This window comes from Atheta coriaria, unplaced genomic scaffold (assembly GCF_025399875.1).
Source record: "Atheta coriaria isolate IRGN ID8LTWV9N9 unplaced genomic scaffold, Caltech_Dcor_3.1 hic_scaffold_9_pilon, whole genome shotgun sequence".
NCBI classification, from domain to species: Eukaryota; Metazoa; Arthropoda; class Insecta; order Coleoptera; family Staphylinidae; genus Dalotia; species Dalotia coriaria.
Genome location: NW_027045451.1, coordinates 1 through 15,237, shown reverse-complemented (window position 1 = coordinate 15,237; position 15,237 = coordinate 1). Strand labels below are relative to the sequence as shown.

The window sequence follows — 15,237 nt, the reverse complement described above, 5'->3', positions numbered from 1 at the left end:
AAATTAAATTTTCAGCAAATTTACTTCCAGATTAACGCATTTGATAAACTTTAATTTGAGTTTATTGTAGAATGTGTGCGACTGGTTGCCTACGTCAAACTGTAAGCGTTTCCATACTAACCGCCTTTTATTTGTTGACAAGCCAAAGGCGGCAGAAGTCGAGACATGGCTGCGTAATTCAACGTTCAATCACCAAATCATTAATTAACTGTGCTTGTAATTTATTATTAACGTAAGTACCCGTGTAGTATCATCATTAGAGTACACTAATCAAATACTTTTTAGATTGCACGTTTTGGTTTACATCGTAGGCAACAACGGCGTCAAGATGCATCGCAGAGGCGGAAAACGCATTCGTATGGATGAGCCGCCACCGGAGTACGATAGTCCGATGACGCCCGCCGTCACCGAGCCGGACACCTACGGTAACTATGGCTACGGCGGCGGCAATGATTATACCGAGCATGCAAATTCCTCCTCTGATGGCATGTTTGAATCACCTCCAACACCAGGTTTGCGCCGAGTCACACGCTCCAAGGCACGCGGTGGGCATCAACCGCCCGTCGTGACTACGGCAGCAAGCCCCACCAGCACCACCAGCGGCACGACTACACGTGGACGCCCACGCGGCCGTCCACCGGGCCGCAAGAACCACCAACCCCTTGTGGATCAACAATTTCATCATTTGGATGATGATACTTCACTGTACACCATCATAAAGAATTGCAAAGTTGCTCTGACCAACATTGTTGATGATTGGATTGAGAGTTACAAGGTAATTCTCAAAATCTAAGCTATTTTTATAAGCAGGAGTAGAAAATGTATTTAATTATTTATATTCAACAGGGTGAGAGGGAACAAGCTTTGATTGCACTTATGCAATTTTTCATCAATGCAGCAGGCTGCAAGGGTCGAATAACACAGCAGATGCAGCTGAACATGGATCACGCTGCAATTATTCGCAAAATGACTGAGGAATTTGACGAAGAATCCGGGGAGTACCCGCTTACAATGACTGGGCAATCGTGGAAGAAATTCCGCCAGAATTATTGCGAATTTGTGCAAACTTTGGTCAAACAGTGCCAATATTCAATTATTTACGATCAATTTTTAATGGATAACATCATTTCACTTCTGACTGGTTTATCCGATTCGCAAGTACGCGCATTTCGACATACAGCAACTCTCGGCGCGATGAAATTAATGACTGCGTTAGTCGACGTCGCGTTAACCGTCTCAGTAAATCTCGACAACACCCAACGCCAATATGAAGCAGAGCGTCAAAAAACCCGCGAGAAACGCGCTTCCGACCGTCTTGAGAGTCTGCTTGGCAAGCGGCAGGAACTAGAAGAGAACATGGATGAAATCAAAAACATGCTCACATACATGTTCAAATCTGTGTTTGTTCATAGGTACCGTGACACACTACCGGAGATCAGAGCCATAGCAATGACTGAAATAGGTGTATGGATGCATAAGTTCCACGCCAACTTCCTCGACGATTCATATCTAAAGTACATAGGTTGGACGTTGCATGATAAAGTTGGAGAAGTACGCTTGAGATGTTTGCAGGCTTTACAGCCATTGTACGCAAGTGAAGAACTAAAAGGTAAACTAGAGTTGTTTACTAATAAATTTAAAGACCGTATTGTCGCGATGACGCTCGATAAAGAATATGATGTGGCTGTACAAGCAGTACGTCTTGTTATAAGCATCCTGAAACATCACAATGAAATTCTTACTGATAAGGATTGTGAACATGTTTATGAATTGGTGTATTCTTCACATCGTGCGGTTGCGCAAGCTGCTGGGGAGTTTCTGAACGAACGCCTTTTCCAACCTGTTGACATGGACGCAGGAAAAACAAAACGCGGTAAACGTCGACTTGCAAACACACCATTCATTCGTGATCTTGTTCAGTTCTTCATCGAATCTGAACTGCACGAGCACGCAGCATATTTAGTTGATTCTTTAATAGAGTCTAACACAATGATGAAAGACTGGGAATGCATGACCGATCTGCTGCTGGAAGAACCTGGCCCAATGGAGGAACCCTTAGATAATCGTCAAGAAACAAGTCTGATTGAAATCATGGTTTGTTGTGTAAAACAAGCCGCTACAGGAGAAGCTCCCGTTGGACGGGGTAATACACGAAAAGTAACATCACTCAAAGAAGTGAAACAAGCAACCGAAGATAAACAAAAGCTCACAGAGCATTTTATTGTTACATTACCACCATTATTAGATAAATATTCCGCAGATGCTGAAAAACTAGCCAATCTACTGAGTATTCCTCAATATTTTGACTTGGATATGTACACGAGTGGTCGCCAAGAAGGATCTTTACAAAGTTTACTCGCAAAGTTAAAACACATCGCCCAAGTACACCATGAACCCGAGGTATTAGAAACCTGTGCGAAGACATTGGAAATCCTTTGCTCTGAAGGCCACGCTATTTATACACGCTGCGATGTTTCTAGATCCACCATCATAGACGTTATTGTAGCTTCCTATAAAGAAGCTATTGATGATTGGCGTAATTTAATCCTGGGGGAAGAAACCCCAAACGCCGACGAAACATTCAACGTAGTAAGCTCGTTAAAGAAAGTTTCTGTATTTTACGCCAACCACAATTTGAACCAATGGAATATCTGGTCGACATTATTCCAGGATGTGAAGGAAATCGACAGTCCGCTTCCATTCGAAGCGCTCAAATACTGTCTGAGTTCTTGTTTCTACTGCTTACTCTGGGGTTTACGTAGTCTGGAAGCCACCCATGAAGCTGGAGGTGTTACAGGTCCAGGAATTCAAGAGTTACGCGATCGTTTGAATGAATTCATTGACGCCGCACAGGAACTCATCCGTTTATCACCGTACATTGAGATTCGTGAAGAGGCATACATCTGCCTCTGTGATCTGTTGGTTACGTTTAGTGATCAACTGCACACGACATCGTCGCATCTCACAGAATTATCTTGTGAACCGGATAAGAATCTGCAGTTGCTTTTGAATGAATTCGTGCAGAGTTATGTGTTTGTTCCGCAACAAGATTCTGAACATGATGAACATCATATCGAAGGGTTGCACAAGCGCAGGAACTTCCTGGCCGCTTACTGCAAGTTGATTGTATACAATATCATGCCGACGAAAGCCGGCGCAGAGGTGTTTCGACATTATGTTAAATATTACAATGAATACGGGGATATTATCAAGGCGACATTGAGCAAAGCGAGAGAAACAAACAAAGTTAACTGTGCGCTAACAATGTGTCTTAGTTTGAATATGATGTTCCAACAGATTGGAAATGGCGTAGGTGGACGGATCACCAAACAACACGAAGATTTCTTTAGCTTGAAGGAATTAGCGAAAAGATTCGCGCTTTCGTTTGGCTTGGACGCATTGAAAAACCGTGAGGCGATTACGGCACTTCATCGGGCTGGTATTCTCTTTGCTGTTGGAGGAGGAGAAAACCTTGATGACCCCACGGGACCACCACCCAACTTACCATTTTTGGAAATCCTAATGGAGTTCACCAACAAGCTTCTAAAACCCGATAAGAAGGTAGTGTTGACTTTCTTGGACAGGCGCATTTCTCCAGGCATGCCCACAAGTCGCGGTGAAGATTGGCAGCCGTTACTCACATACAGGAATTCACTGCTGCATGGCGAGACCGACACGGTGCCTACTACAAGCAAACGTGCTTACGGACGTAAACGCAAAGATGCGGATCATGATGATGATGACCACGATGATGATCATGATGATTTCGCCAGTAGCATTTATGGTTAAGGAATGATTTAATTTTATTAAAATTAATACATATTACATAATAAGTTGATATAAAAGCTATACATAATTTAATTTTTAATTAATCTTATTCAAGCACACAATAGGACCCTTTTTAGAGAGCTCCTTGACCCGCCAGCTACCTTAAATGCATTCATTGCAGTCACCACCAGAATGCAGTAGATTGGCAGTAAGGTAGCACTATACACCTCATACCTATTGAATAATGTAATACATGATGCAAGCATATGAGTCAAAACCACATACACAATCTGCATCAGATTACTAGTGTCCAGTGCATCAAAGAAGATGATGCTCCAAAATGTGTGCAGCAGGATGAAGCATAAGCACAGTGCTGAGCTGGTAATGAAGAACTGTTCGCTGCCCGATTTTAAGCCCATGGTACTGGGCCCAATGGAATCGGCGACCACGTTGACTAGTGAGAACATCCCACTGATGAGGCCAAAGCCAAAACCACTCACATAGGATAAGATGTGTTTGTTTTCAATCAGTTGGGTGCTGTCATCTGTGATCTTCTTCAGACCGTTTTCGGCGCGTCGAATGATGAGATAGGTGAGACAGCGGAATGCTTCTTGGAAGATCACGGAGAATACAAGGCCGAAGGCGAGTTCCCCGCGCAGGGGCACGACTATGAACCACCAGAGTGAAGAGGTGAGCAGTGAGAGCAGCCAGAAGAAGGCGGCCGCGATCATGATAATGATTCGCACTGGATCGTGGGCGATTGTTACGATGAACATTGAAAAAGGTGGACCGAACGCCAGCAACGTACACCCGACGAATTCCATGAGCGTCATGATTGAGGATTGGCACTGTGCCTCAATGTTTTGCGTCCTTCTTCACTTGGATCTTGATATTTTTGGTTATCTTCAAAGAGAGTACAGGTTGAACTTATTGTATTTGTGTACAAAATTGCTGTTTAATTAGACTGGGTGGTGCACTCACTGACTCATAGACAATACCGCACTGCTACATATGCACACCACGCTGCTTGCATCACTTTGTATTTTTGGGAGGTACTAAAAAGTCTCCTCAGATGGCGCATAAATGCAGGTTTTATAAAAATCTTAAAATTGACTTGTATTGATTAATTTTATATTTATCAGCAAACGTAGGTATTTGATACGAGAATTGTATTTGTTTTGAATACGATTTTCAGTTTTTTATTGCCATGCGAATAGCATCGTTCAAAAATGTCGTGTGTTGTTATTGCCATCCACTCACGTCTCGCTCTGCTGGTGGCCTATCTTACATTCGACTTTGTTTGTTGCAGCGTGCGCGCATCATTATCGCGTGTTGTCGTACGCCACCGCTGACTGCGCGGTGAGCTCGGTGAGTTTTGTGTCTGTCGTTAGTTGTGCCGGACGTGTTTCTCGCGGCTGTTATCGTTTTATTTTGAATTTGTAATTCGGTAAATCGCGTTCATTTCGATCGTCCATCGCCTGCATTTAGTTATTGCTAATGTGTTTAGTATTTATTAGTAGATAATCGGGTGTTGAATATACAAAATCATTAATTTTCTTTGCGTTCGTTGGGCATATTGCAAGATGGCCGCGTGGTATTAACTTGTTTACACTTCACGCTCGCCAGGTACAGGTAGCATGAACCTGCAACATGTATTGTGATATTATTTAATTTAATTGCGGTCCATCTGTGATTGTCATAGTGTGTGGTATTTTGCCCCGGAAATATAGACAATGTTTTGCGTAGAAGCCAAGAAAGCAAGGTAAAGTGCAAACTATTTTCCTTTCCATGTTTAATTCACCCGTTCATGCATGCATTGTTCCGGAAGTCATTACTTACGCCGGATTAAAACGATATCTTACCTTGTTATTATTGTAAACATGACCGTCGCAATCGGCCATATAGTTTTAATATGCAATGTGACAATACATATTTTCACCGATTGTTTTGAAACTTTTTAATGCGAAGTTTTCGAGTCGCATTTATATCATATTTTACACTTCGGCGAGAAGTTTTATTGCATGTTTTGTCTCTGCTTTATTTTATCATTACTTGCACGCAATGTTCTAACTATCGTTCTCTTCTCTGTTTTAGCAATTGCCTTCGAGTTCCGATGCCCGAGTCCCGAGCTAAATTAGAATACGAATTTCATTCGTTTCGTCGTTCGACTCCAGATTTAAAATAAAATAAATATTGACACCCCTTCCCACATTTCCCCTTAACAATGTCATTTATTTCACAGATTTTATCATCTTCAACAATAGTCCTGAGTGTTGCCACGAGTGAAATACTGGTATGTGGTATGTGTAACTAAGTGTTTGTTTTCTACTTAACCCCCACGTGCTGATAATACTCGTATGTACCTACGTCTTTTTCATTGAATGCAAGCTGAGCGTCACACAAACTCGGGCTGGGTGTTTAGAGTTGTAGAATTAAATTCTCCGTCGGGTTGTATTTGTTAGCGATAAAAGTGACTCGTGTTCAGGGCACCGTATGAACCCGGCGAAAATTTGCATGAGAAAATCACCCTTTTTCATGAAATGTTTGTTTTTTTTCGGGTTTGCGTGTGATCTAGGCGGCTCACTAACTTCAACGTGGCGTCAAGAGATGCAGAATTAAATTCTCCATCGGGTTGTATTTGTTTGTTGCAGGAATTCGACCGGCAACCGCTGAAAATTTGCATAAAAATGTGATTTTTTTCACCCTTTCTCGTGAAATGTTTGGATTTTTTCGTGTTTGCGCGCGATCTAGGCGACTCACTAACTTCAACGTGGCGTCAAGAGATCCAGAATTAAATTCTCCATCGGGTTGTATTTGTTTGTTGCAGGAATTCGACCTGCAACCGCCGAAAATTTGCATAAAAAGGTGATTTTTGTCACCCTTTCTTGTGAAATGTTTGTATTTTTTCGTGTTTGCGCGCGATCTAGGCGACTCACTAACTTCAACGTGGCGTTTAGAGATGCGGAATTAAATTTTCCGTCGGGTTGTATTTGTTTGTTGCAGGAATTCGACCGGCAACCCGCGAAAATATGCATTAAAAGGTGATTTTTGTCACCCTTTCTCGTGAAATGTTTGTATTTTTTCGTGTTTGCGCGCGATCTAGGCTGCTCACTAACTTCAACGCGGCGCCAGGAGATGCGGAATTAAATTCTCACATTCTAACGCCGGGTTGTATTTGTTAGCGGTAAAAGTGACTCCCGTTCAGGGTACCTTAAAAGGTTGGCGGCAGATGTGACTCGTGTTCAGCGCACCGTATGAACCCGATACGGGTTGGGCACCGTATGATGTTTTCACCCTTTCTCGTGAAATGCTTGTATTTTTTTAGGGTTTTCGCGCAATCTAGGTGGCTCATTAACTTCAACGTGGCGTCAAGAGTTGCGGAATTAAATTCTCCGTAGGGTTGTATTTGTTTGTTGCAGGAATTCCACCGGAATTTTTATGTTCGAAGGCCCCATTTTTGCTTGTTTTAGGGATTTCGCACCTGAGTCTGACATCGCAGAAGGACCATTCTGGTATCAGATTGTAAGTAATTAATTTCTTTATCATTTTCCTTAATAACTTTTATGATTATCGTACAAATTGACCCCCAAAATTGCATTTTTTTGTTTGAAGGACTAATTTTTGTTGGTTTTAGGGATTTTGCACCTGAGTCTGACATCGTAGAAGGACCATTCTTGTATCAGATTGTAAGTAATTAATTTCTTTATCATTTTCCTAAATAACTTTTATGATTATCGTTCAAATTGACCCCCAAAATTGCATTTTTATGTTCAAAGGACTAATTTTTTATGGTTTTAGGGATTTTGCACCTGAGTCTGACATCGTAGAAGGACCCTTCTTGTATCAGATTGTAAGTAATTAATTTCTTTATCATTTTCCTTAATAACTTTTATGATTATCGTACAAATTGACCCCCAAAATTGCATTTTTATGTTCGAAGGACTAATTTTTTATGGTTTTAGGGATTTTACACCTGAGTCTGACATCGTAGAAGGACCATTCTTGTATCAGATTGTAAGTAATTAATTTCTTTATCATTTTCCTAAATAACTTTTATGATTATCGTACAAATTGACCCCCAAAATTGCATTTTTATGTTCGAAGGACTAATTTTTCTTGTTTTAGGGATTTTGCACTTGACTCTAACATCGTAGAAGGACCATTCTTGCATCAGATTGTTAGTATTAAATGACATTATTATCTTAAATAACTTTTGTGATTATTACACAAATTGTTTCCCAAAATTTATGCTTGTGTGTTTTCTTTAATAAAGAATATGTTTAAGTTTTTCTAATTAAAATTATTTCTGTTATTTCTACCAGATCACGTAGTCATATTTAACAATCCCCAAACTATTTATTTTGAAAAGTGCATGCTAGTGCCATCTATCAATTAAAAACGACAACAACCGAAAGTGTTGAGCTTCGGCCCGTCGCCACCAGTGGGCAGCACATTATAATTGATTTAGAATTAAATTGTCTATCATAATTCAAAAATTCCAAATTTTAATTTTCATCATAAAAAAGAAAAATCTTTTACCTTTTTTTATAACATCTTTTCTTTAAAAATTATTTTGTGACATTTTGACGATTTTTCAATAATGATTCCACCTTAATTTCTTAATTTTCTAGCCCTCTGAGTTGTCGAGATTCTACAGAATTCGAAAATCGAATTTGCTGAATAGAGATTTTTAAACATTAATTTTTCCTGCCAATAATATTTACCGCCTCTTTTATTAATATACCTCCTCGCCCTTCCTGCGATCCTAATACCAAAACCTGAGTTTCGACTGTTTCGAGCCCAAATTTTGTGTCCGTTTGCCTCTAAAAGTCGACAAAATAAAGATGGAATATTAGGATCGCAGAAAGTTGAGGAGGCTGATAAAGTTTTCGCGGTAACTAGTAAGGTGCTGCCTCTGGTGGCGACGGACCGAAGCTCAACACTTTCGGTTGTTGTCGTTTCTAATTGATAGATGGCACTAGCATGCACTTTTCAAAATAAATGTTTTAAGGGATCGTTAAATATGTGATCGGGTAGAAATAACAGAAATAATTTTAATTGGAAAAACTTAAAAATACTCTTTATTAAAGAAAACACACAAGCATACATTTTGGAAGTCAATTTATGTAATAATCACAAAAGTTATTTAAGATAATGAAATTTAATAATAACAATCTGATGCAAGAATGGTCCTTCTACGATGTCGAACTCAGGTGCAAAATCCCTAAAACAAGCAAAAATTAGTCTTTCGAACATAAAAATGCAATTTTAAGGGTTAATTTGTGAGATAATCACAATAGTTAATTAGGAAAATGATAAAGAAATTAAATACTTACAATCTGATGCAAGAATGGTCCGTCTACGATGTCAGACTCAGGTGCAAAATCCCTAAAACAAGCAAAAATTAGACTTTCGAACATAAAAATGCAATTTTAAGGGATAATTTGTGAGATAATCACAAAAGTTATTTAGGAAAATGATAAAGAATTTAAATACTTACAATGTGATGCAAGAATGGTCCGTCTACGATGTCAGACTCAGGTGCGAAATCCCTAAAACAAGCAAAAATTAGACTTTCGAACATAAAAATGCAATTTTAAGGGTTAATTTGTGAGATAATCACAAAAGTTATTTAGGAAAATGATAAAGAATTTAAATACTTACAATGTGATGCAAGAATGGTCCGTCTACGATGTCAGACTCAGGTGCAAAATCCCTAAAACAAGCAAAAATTAGACTTTCGAACATAAAAATGCAATTTTAAGGGTTAATTTGTAAGATAATCACAATAGTTAATGAGGAAAATGATAAAGAAATTAAATACTTACAATCTGATGCAAGAATGGTCCGTCTACGATGTCAGACTCAGGTGCAAAATCCCTAAAACAAGCAACAATTAGACTTTCGAACATAAAAATGCAATTTTAAGGGTTAATTTGTGAGATAATCACAATAGTTAATTAGGAAAATGATAAAGAAATTAAATATTTACAATGTGATGCAAGAATGGTCCGTCTACGATGTCAGACTCAGGTGCAAAATCCCTAAAACAAGCAACAATTAGACTTTCGAACATAAAAATGCAATTTTAAGGGTTAATTTGTGAGATAATCACAATAGTTAATTAGGAAAATGATAAAGAAATTAATTACTTACAATCTGATACAAGAATGGTCCTTCTACGATGTCAGACTCAGGTGCAAAATCCCTAAAACCATAAAAAATTAGTCCTTCGAACATAAAAATGCAATTTTGGGGGTCAATTTGTACGATAATCATAAAAGTTATTTAGGAAAACGATAAAGGAATTAATTACTTACAACCTGATACCCGAAAGGTCCTTCTACGATGTCAGACTCAGGTGCAAAATCCCTAAAACCATAAAAAATTAGTCCTTCAAACAGAAAAATGCAATTTTGGGGTCAATTTGTACGATAATCATAAAAGTTATTTAGGAAAATGATAAAGAAATTAATTACTTACAATCTGATACCAGAATGGTCCTTCTACGATGTCAGACTCAGGTGCGAAATCCCTAAAACAAGCAATAATTGGTAATTCGAACATAAAAATGCCGGTCGAATTCCTGCAACAAACAAATACCACCCGACAGGGAATTTAATTCCGCATCTCTTGACGCCACGTTGAAGTTAGTGAGCCGCCTAGATCGCGCGCAAACACAAGAAAATACAAACATTTCACGAGAATGGGTGACAAAAATCACCTTTTTATGCAAGTTTTCAGCGGTTGCAGGTCGAATTTCTACAACAAACAAATAACACCTGACGGAGAATTTAATTCCGCATCTCTAGGCGCCACGTTGTAGTTAGTCAGCCGCCGAGATTGCGCGCAAACTCGAAAAAATGCAAACATTTCACGAGAAAGGGTGACAAAAAATTACCTTTTTTGCAAATTTTCGCAGGTTGCCGGTCGAATTGCTGCAACAAACAAATACAATCCGATGGAGAATTTAATTCTGCATCTCTTGACGCCACGTTGAAGTTAATGAGCCATCTAGATCGTGCGCAAACCCGAAAAAAATACAAGCATTTCATGAAAAAGGGTGATTTACGCATGCAAATTTTCGCCGGGTTCATACGGTGCCCTGAACATAAGTCACTTTTACCGCTAGCCTCGTAAGGTGCCCTGAATCGAGTCACTTCTACCGCTAACAAATACAACCCGTCGGTGAATATAATTCTACAACTCTAAACACCCCGCTCGAGTTTCTGTGACGCCCAGCTTGCATTCAATGAAAAAGACGTACATATTATCAGCACGTGGCGTGGGGTTAAGTACAAAACAAACACTTAGGGTGCATTCGCGTTGGACGCTTACGCGCTGTGAGCGTGCTTACATGTCATTTTCATCGTTCGACTTGGCGCTGTGAGTGTCACATAAGTACGCTCATGGCTGAGTTCGTAGCACAGACTTCGCGCTCATTTATGCTCACGCCACAGAGGTAGGGCAGCGAAAGCGTGAGCGCCAATTTTTATTATCTGTCAAAACGAATGCAACTTGAGCATAAGCTAACCAAAAAATTTCATTTATTTCTAAATTGTTAAATTCTTTACAATCCCGCAAAAATGGCAAGCAGTCAACCAAAATTAATTTCTGTTGAGCTAACTGATCCAGAAAGTAATAAAATTTACAATTAAATTAAAATTTAAAAAATAAAAATTTAAATTATTTGATAAACAGTTGCCATGTTGATGATTATTGACGCTCACAATATCCAAAACGAACGAAATTTATTTATTGATTCTAAGCGCCTATAGGCCATCTCGAACACTAAAAATTTGTGCTTATAAGCGTGAGCGCTCACAGCGCGTAAGCGTCCAACGCGAATGCACCCTTAGTTACACATACCACATACCAGTATTTCACTCGTGGCAACACTCAGGACTATTGTTGAAGATGAAAAAAATCTGTAAAATAAATGACATTGTTAAGGGGAAATGTGGGAAGGGGTGTCAATATTTATTTTATTTTAAATCTGGAGTCGAACGACGAAACGAATGAAATTCGTATTCTACTTTAGCTCGGGACTCGGGCATCGGAACTAGAAGGCAATTGCTAAAACAGAGAAGAGAACAATAGTTAGAACATTGCGTGCAAGTAATGATAAAATAAAGCAGAGACAAAACATGCAATAAAACTTCTCGGCGAAGTGTAAAATATGATATAAATGCGACTCGAAAACTTGTTTATACACAAACAAATACTGATAAGCAATAGTAGAATTCCGCCCAGGAATCGCATTAAAAAGTTTCAAAACAATCGGTGAAAATATGTATTGTCACATTGCATATTAAAACTATATGGCCGATTGCGACGGTCATGTTTACAATAATAACAAGGTAAGATATCGTTTTAATCCGGCGTAAGCAATGATTTCCAGAACAATGCATGCATGAATGGGTAAATTAAACATGGAAAGGAAAATAGTTTGCACTTTACCTTGCTTTCGTGGCTTCTACGCAAAACATTGTCCATATTTCCGGGGCAAAATACCACACACAATGACAATCACAGATAGACCGCAATTAAATGAAATAATATCACAATACATGTTGCAGGTTCATGCTACCTGTTCCTGCAACAAACAAATACAACCCGACGGAGAATTTAATTCCGCATCTCTAAACGCCGCGGTGTAGCCGACAAGATCGCGCGCAACCCCGAAAAAATGCAAACATTTCACGAGAAAGTGTGAACAATTCATATTTGCAAATGATTATAATATACAATTAAAACAAGTGCAAGACCCTCCATTAAAAGATGATTATTGGCAAATATTACGTGAAGAATTCACTAAGAATTAAAAATAAATCGCATTTAAAAACACCCGTTTTTAAGAGTGTTGCTTCACCGCACGCAAATAGATAAACCTGTTCACAACAATAACAAGATAAGATATCGTTCTAACTCGGCGTAAGCAAAGTCGAGGTAACTGGTCGTGTATCAATAAAACTTCTAGAACAATCCATGCACGAATAGGTGAATTAAAAAGGGAGAATAAAGAAAGTCCGCAGTTTACCGTTCTTTTTCGGCGGTTTCCACGCAGAACAATGTCCATGTTTCCGGTGCAGAATGGCTCACATACAGATAATCAGCAAAATATCACACACGACGACAATCACAAATTACTGACGATGGTTTACCGAACAGACCGCAATTAAACGAAATAATGTTATAACAAAAGTTGCAAAACGTGCAAGTTTGTGCTACATGTATCTCGCGAGCATGCAGTGTAAACAAGTTGATAGCACGCGGCCATCTTATATTACGCACAACAAACACAATATCAACGCATAAAATAAGACTGATTGCAAATAAAATAGACTCAAATAACTTTAAATATACATGCAGCGACATCTAGCATGACCTTCACAAGTGCTTCCGTTAATTCCGATGATACACGATGTTAGCCGATGTTTATTTCCATTACCACGTGAAGTTTTGAGGTTGTTTAAAAACTGTTCAAAATGGTTAAGAGAAAACAGAAAAATCTATGGAAACCTGTGGAAATCGAGGGATCACTGCTGGATAATGGATTAGATCTTGATGGCCTGATAGGTATCGAGGAGTGCCACGATTACGACTTGCAAGACTTTCTTCCAACTGAGTCTAATGAACAAAGCCAACCAAAAAAAGGGCAGGCAACCCAGAAGAAAACCAAAATAAAGAAAAATAAAGCTATCAATGTTCAGGATGGTGACAGTACACCATCTAAATGTGGTGCTACAAGCATAGCCGGTGATTTCCAGGTTGAACAGGTGCCACAAGAAAATTTAGCTAATGATGAGACTGTTGATTTTAAAGCTTGGCAAATTGTGCCACTGCATGAAAAGCTTTTGAAAGGTTTGATTGATTTAAAATTTCAATATCCAACCGAAATTCAACAGCTGACACTTCCAGCTGCAATATTAGGTAAGTTATTATATCCATTACTCATCTATTACTTATTTTTTTCTTTTATTTGTCTGTTTTCAACAGGTAAAAGAGATATTCTTGGTGCAGCAGAAACTGGCAGTGGCAAAACACTTGCTTTTGGGTTGCCTATACTAGAAGGCATATTAAAACATGAACAATCTAATGAAAAATTACTACATGCATTAATCCTGGCTCCAACAAGAGAATTAGCAATACAAATCAGAAACCATTTGGTTGCAGTTGCCAAACACACTCAAATTAAAATAGCTGTTATTGTAGGCGGCTTAGCGTCCGCAAAACAAGAGCGCGTTTTAAAATCTTCACCTGAAATAGTTGTTGCTACTCCTGGCAGATTGTGGGAGTTGATTCAACAGGGCAATGAACATCTCTCCCAGCTTGAAGAAATCAAATACCTAGCTATAGATGAAACTGACAGAATGTTAGAAAGAGGACATTTTAATGAACTAGAATTGATTTTAGAAAAAATCAACATGAATGAACGCAATCGCCAACGACGACAAAATTTCGTGTTTTCTGCAACACTCACAATGATTCACGAATTACCGGCGCATGTATTAATGAAGAAAAAACTCAAGGCAAAGAGACGCATTGATAATTTAACCCCGATGGATAAATTAAAAAAAGTTGTTGATTCTTTAGGAATCACAAATCCTAAGGTTGTGGATATCACACAACAGAGCAAAGGAAAAGCACAGAATTTGACCGAATGCCGTATTACTTGCGATATTGACGAGAAAGATTATTATGTGTACTATTTTTTGCAAAGGCATCCTGGCAGGACGTTAATATTTTGTAATTCAATAGGATGCGTGAAACGACTGACCACTCTATTAGGTTTACTGGGCTGTGAGCCAATGGCGTTGCATGCATCGATGCAGCAACGCCAACGATTAAAAAATCTAGACAGATTTCGTGATAGGGAAGATAGCGTCTTGATTGCGACAGATGTAGCGGCGAGAGGGTTGGATATCCCTGCTGTCCAGCATGTGCTACATTATCAAACCCCTCGCACAGCTGAGGGATACGTGCATCGTTCTGGTAGAACAGCGCGTGCTTCGTCCGAAGGCATCGCAGTTCTTCTGGTTGAAACAGGAGAACTTCAAAATTATTTACGATTATGTCGGACCCTAGGAAAAAGTAAGTCGTCTTTAATTAAGTATATTGAACACTGGATAAACTGTAAAATATTTAAATATGTTTAGCGGAAGATTTACCCTCATTTCCCGTACAAGAGCATTACCTAAATGCGGTCAAACAACGTGTGAATCTCGCCCGGCAAGTGGACAAACTCGACCTGCAGGTGCGCAAGGCAAACGCCGAGAGTGGATGGTACGAAAAAGCAGCTGAGGAAATGGATATTATTATCGATAATCCCTCCTTGAAGTACGACTTAGACGAGGCGCATGGATTAAAGAAGTCAGCGCAAGTCAGGCGCAAGCAATTGACCGCCATGTTGGCGAAACCTATCTTTCCAACTGGACTTATAAGCGGAAAATATCCGCTTAGTTCGAA

The 15,237-nt window shown here is 39.2% G+C and overlaps 3 protein-coding genes and 1 long non-coding RNA gene across 24 annotated transcripts; 2 read left to right on the top strand and 2 right to left on the bottom strand.

Moving 5' to 3' along the window:
• Nucleotides 1–139: 139 nt before the first annotated feature.
• On the top strand, nt 140–8,068 carry SA1 (stromal antigen). Of its 21 annotated transcripts, none has more exons than XM_065310804.1 (9): nt 140–232; nt 286–425; nt 513–775; nt 847–5,530; nt 5,863–7,290; nt 7,403–7,454; nt 7,567–7,618; nt 7,731–7,782; nt 7,894–8,068. In XM_065310804.1, exons 2-4 carry the CDS (start codon nt 329–331, stop codon nt 3,787–3,789), a joined length of 3,303 nt encoding a protein of 1,100 aa, XP_065166876.1. In that variant the 5' UTR covers nt 140–232; nt 286–328; the 3' UTR covers nt 3,790–5,530; nt 5,863–7,290; nt 7,403–7,454; nt 7,567–7,618; nt 7,731–7,782; nt 7,894–8,068. The 21 variants fall into 21 exon arrangements, with proteins under 21 accessions (XP_065166876.1, XP_065166868.1, XP_065166870.1 ...); XM_065310796.1 differs by having other exon boundaries at nt 286–775; nt 847–5,394; nt 6,011–6,061; nt 7,239–7,290; XM_065310798.1 differs by having other exon boundaries at nt 286–775; nt 847–5,394; nt 6,011–6,061; nt 7,188–7,290.
• On the bottom strand, nt 3,779–4,601 carry aph-1 (gamma-secretase subunit Aph-1). Its single transcript, XM_065310805.1, has one exon. It carries the CDS (start codon nt 4,599–4,601, stop codon nt 3,879–3,881), a length of 723 nt encoding a protein of 240 aa, XP_065166877.1. The 3' UTR covers nt 3,779–3,878.
• Nucleotides 8,069–8,872: 804 nt separating the features above from the next.
• LOC135798549 (uncharacterized) lies at nt 8,873–11,628 on the bottom strand. Its single transcript, XR_010549739.1, has 10 exons — nt 10,670–11,628; nt 10,252–10,303; nt 10,089–10,140; nt 9,925–9,976; nt 9,761–9,812; nt 9,597–9,648; nt 9,433–9,484; nt 9,269–9,320; nt 9,105–9,156; nt 8,873–8,992 (listed from the first exon to the last, which is right to left on the bottom strand). It is a non-coding gene; the product is annotated as an uncharacterized lncRNA (long non-coding RNA).
• A 1,079-nt stretch (nt 11,629–12,707) lies between these two features.
• LOC135799685 (ATP-dependent RNA helicase DDX24) lies at nt 12,708–15,233 on the top strand (the record flags this gene model as incomplete). Its single annotated transcript, XM_065312877.1, has 3 exons — nt 12,708–13,701; nt 13,768–14,862; nt 14,928–15,233. Coding segments are annotated over exons 1-3 (1,846 nt in total), but the record flags the coding sequence as incomplete, so codon positions are not given.
• Nucleotides 15,234–15,237: the final 4 nt, after the last annotated feature.